The sequence below is a fragment of the Pogoniulus pusillus genome, chromosome 19, assembly GCF_015220805.1.
Source record: "Pogoniulus pusillus isolate bPogPus1 chromosome 19, bPogPus1.pri, whole genome shotgun sequence".
NCBI lineage: Eukaryota > Metazoa > Chordata > Aves > Piciformes > Lybiidae > Pogoniulus > Pogoniulus pusillus.
In genome coordinates, this window is record NC_087282.1 from 24778264 (window position 1) to 24782477 (window position 4214).

General features: G+C 44.7%; 1 protein-coding gene across 1 annotated transcript in view; it reads left to right on the forward strand.

Annotated features, from left to right (window-relative positions):
• Positions 1–3307, forward strand: part of TAF1 (TATA-box binding protein associated factor 1) — a 48556-nt gene extending 45249 nt beyond the window's left edge. Inside the window, 3 exon segments of the mRNA XM_064159715.1 lie at positions 626–778; positions 781–802; positions 1958–3307. Coding sequence (XP_064015785.1) covers positions 626–778; positions 781–802; positions 1958–2171 — 389 coding nt within the window. The 3' untranslated portion in view covers positions 2172–3307.
• The last annotated feature ends 907 nt before the right edge of the window (positions 3308–4214 follow it).

Below are 4214 nucleotides of genomic sequence, written 5' to 3' on the forward strand. Positions count from 1 at the left end.
TATTCACAAAAGCAGCTGATCTGCTCATCCTTCCATTGCAAAAAACGGCAGTAGAGAGTATAGAGCATGATGAGGATATGTAGGGCAGGTGGTTAGTAATCAAAGAGAAGGAGAGGCCAAAGAGCAAGATAAGAAAACCAGGTGAACATAAATGGAAGTGAAAACAGCGTGGAATAGGAGTGATGTAAGTACAAACACAGAAGCAAGCAGAGTTAACTCAAGAACTGGTCAATTTTATTTCAGAAAGTGATACTGAAAGTGATTCAGAGAAGGATGGGGCTAGGATATGGTGTAGAGAGCCAGGAACAGGCACTTCAGTAGAAGCACAACATTTATTTTTATGTGAAGTGGCATGGTCAGTATTACCAGGAGCTGGGAGTGGGGCGTCTGGAAGTTCTTAAGATAATTTCCCTGATTTTCTGAAGAAACTGTGCCATGCAGACAAGCTTACGGTGCTTGCTAGCAGTGCCTTCTGGAAATGGCTAGGTAGGAAGGAAGGATCGTTCTGAGAAAACAAGCAAAGGAGGCCTTTGTGAGGCTCTAGGATGACAGTACTGCGGCCTTCAATCACAAGCAGCAGGTCTGTAACTGGTGACTTGTGATCAGCTATTGGTTTCTTACACAGCTATACAACTGAGCGAGAGTGGTAGTGACTCGGATGTGGAGCCCAGTGCAGTGAGACCCAAACAACCTCATCTGCTGCAAGAGAACACCCGGATGGGCATGGACAATGAAGAGAGCATGATGTCCTACGAAGGGGATGGTGGGGAGACATCCCATGTATGGAGGACAGCAATATCAGGTAACTTAAACTTCTTGTAAAGTTATTTTGTCACTGGTTTTAGTGTTGAACCCATAATTACCATAATTGCAATTTATTTCTTATTGAGAGAAATTTGGTCTTGCTATTGCGCTTGGACTAGTAGGGACTCCACACGATTCAATGTGAATCCAACTGGAGATGTTTGTTGCTAGTTATGCCTTTGTTTAAATAGTCTTGAGCATAGAGCACATGCTTACGCATTAGCATAATCTAGGGGAGTACAGCCCAATCTTTTACGTACATCATGTCTTGTTTTTCCCCTGGGCCAGATGTTTCACTATCTTTCCTCCCCTGTGGGAGGCATCCTGAAGCTGTGGGAATTAAGGTCAAATGCTTATACACTGCTCGTTATTATTCTCTTTTACATTGCATTCCCACATGCTGTTAGATTGTCAGTAACAAAAATGTTGGTTAAATGGGAAAAAAAAATCTTTCTGGTAAGCAAGATGATTTCCTGTACCCAGTGGTTTTTGAAGGCAGGACAGATAAAGACTTGTGTAGTTTGCCTCTGAAATGACAAGGAGAAGCTGAAGCATGATTTAGCTGATTAACTTCATGGAGTTTTGTTTGGGTTTTTCTCTGCAAGAATAAGGATTTTCTTAGTTAAAAGTTAAGTTTAGTTAAGTCCAAAAGAACAGGAATATGCATATTCTGTATTTTGGAAGGAGTTCATTATATAATGCCAAGTATAGCAATATCAGCTTTGATTTTTCCTTTTCATCTGAGAGAATACCAACCTCCTCTTCCTCCTCTGGCCATCCTGCAAGCTATTAACATTAGATTCTCTGCTCTTTTTTCTTCTCATGCAATCCAGTCTCTTAATGCTATCACTGACATCTGTCTAGTAAATTATTGTACATGTAGCTGTGTTGGGTTGGGCAAATAGGTTTCAGATGGAAGGTGTTGGATCTGTTTTTCCTCCCTATCGGAGTGGGATGAGGATGCTAGCAATTGCTTCATCAGAATTGCTCCTGTATTGTAGAGAGCTAGCCATAGACAAGATTGAAGTGCACAGTGCTTCCCAGTGTTCCACAAGGACTTCAAGCCAGAGAACTTATACAGGAGTTAAATCCAGAGTTGTATCAGCAGCTGATTTGAAATGATGGTATAGTAAGAGTACCTTCTTTCTTCTAGTTATGGCAGCTATGAAGAGCCAGACCCAAAATCCAACACAAGAGACACGAGTTTCAGCAGTATTGGAGGATATGAGATCTCGGAAGAGGAGGAGGAAGAACAGCAGCGCTGTGGACCAAGTGTCTTAAGTCAGGTCCATCTGTCAGAGGATGAGGAAGACAGTGAGGACTTCCATTCCATTGCAGGAGACAGTGACATGGACTCAGATGAATAAACCTGCTTTTGTGAAGTGGTGATCATCACTTTGGAATAAGGAGCAGTGTTGTGTGGACCTGTGAGCAAGAAGGAGTTTGGGTTTTGTTTGTTTTTTTATTGATAGTATTTTAATTGGTTAGAAAAGATGTTTTATGACTGAGTAAATGGTGAAAAATAAGCTTTAGACAAGCATGTGCTGCTGAAGTTTCTGTTTATTGTAGCCTGTACCAGCTCCAGAATCCAAATGAAGATATGTAAGCTTTGTTCTTCAGTATGTATTTATAGACTTGGATCACTCAATACTGGCCTGCTGGATGCAGCACATCTGTCAGGAAAGAAATGCTTGCTGGGAACAAAATGTTGTTCAACAACTATAAAAAAAAATTCAGTTCATCAAGGGAGGGTTTTTCTCTTTGTCCACTGCTGGAACATAGTGTCTGAAGTTTTACCCTCAACTGGTTTTGATAGTTGCCTAGTAACTTTGAATACTTAAGTAAACAGCTGCTCTATCTATTTAAAAAAAAATTGTAACTAACCTCAGAAATCAGAACTTGGTAACTGGAAGGCTCATTATTAATTTTGAGTCTCCAGCCAGGCATGTGCAGACCCTGGGGTGCAGTTCTCCTGCCTGTGTTACTGAGAATAGGCAGTGACCTCCCCACCACTGATTGGAGTTTTGTATTTTGGGCCGGCCCCACGGGGCATCACTGCAGCCATGGGAGCACACCAGCAAGCATCTCCCAGAGAACACACAGGTCAGCATGCCAGGCCTATTCGTTACATTTCTGGAAGTGATTAACGTCCTCATCTTGCTAATGTATGCAAACTTCTCTTCCGGACGTGCACTCCTACCGTCTGGTGAATTTTTGAGAAGTGGCTTCAAAAAGCATCCTCCTGCCCTCCTTTCCCTCTGATGCTCACTCTGTTGCCTAGTTGACTCCAAGGTTCACCATCTTCAGAGAGGTGTGGACTCTCAGTAATGAGTCTTAATTGTTTAGCATCTTTCTCATCTTCAGGAAAACTGCTGACTTTATCACCTTCCCATTGTAAGGGAAATTGCCTAGAGGCTTCTGTTCAGGAGTCCTGTAACTTCATTAAAATAAAGTGAGAGCCCACGGGATAATAATCCCTGTGGAATGTCTCAGAGTGCCGGAAGGTGCAGCTTCCATTTTGTCCTAAAACCCTCACACAGGTTTCCATCTCCTTTTCCCCGCTGGCTATTTGGAATTTACACCCTACTGCATGTCCTCCTTTACATGTGCCCCCTCCTGCATCGTTCATTGCATGTTCGTTGAACTCGGGCTCTTCATTTCTCTGGGTCCATAAGCTCATACTCAGCTACCTATTAAGCCTGTGTTCTGTGCTAACAGTCCAGCAGTTCAGGCTGTGTTGTTTTTATCCAGGCCGGACACTCCTGCTGATTTACAGCAAGACCCTTGGTGAGACACCAGCAGAGGTTCCTTGGGATTTATGTGTTAGGAAGATAAGGCTGCATGGGGGAGATTCCTAGTCTGGTCCTTTCTATGTTATCTCAACTTCCTCTAGCCACCTCTTAGTTTTTAAAGACACCTTCCATCGCAATGCTGTCACCTTCCACGACTCAGCATCTCCGTATCTGAAGCCTACAAAGACGGTCTCTCTCCAGTTGCGTTCTGTGTTAAACAAAGGCTAACAGAGCAGCCGCTTTTATTGAATGCTATCACTTGAAGTGCTGTGAATGAAACTCAAAGAATTGGGAAGCCGCACTGCTTTAACGGCCGTTCTTCCGCGCCCTACTGCGCCCTCCCGCGCCTGTTCTGGCCTCGGGCCTCTGCAGCCGTGTCGTGTCGTGTCGTGTCGTGTCGTGTCGTGTCGTGTCGAGCCGCGCCGCTAAGGCCCGGATGGAGCCGCGGGCTGGGTCTGTCCCAGCGGGCATGCTCGACAACAAAGAGACCTGCGCTCGGCGAGCAGCCTCCCCGCCGTGCCGCTCGGCGGAACGCGATAGCGGAAGTTCCGGTGTCGATTCTTCCGCCGCACAGTGGCTTCATAAGGGATCGCAGGTTGGCTCCTCCCGGACTACTTG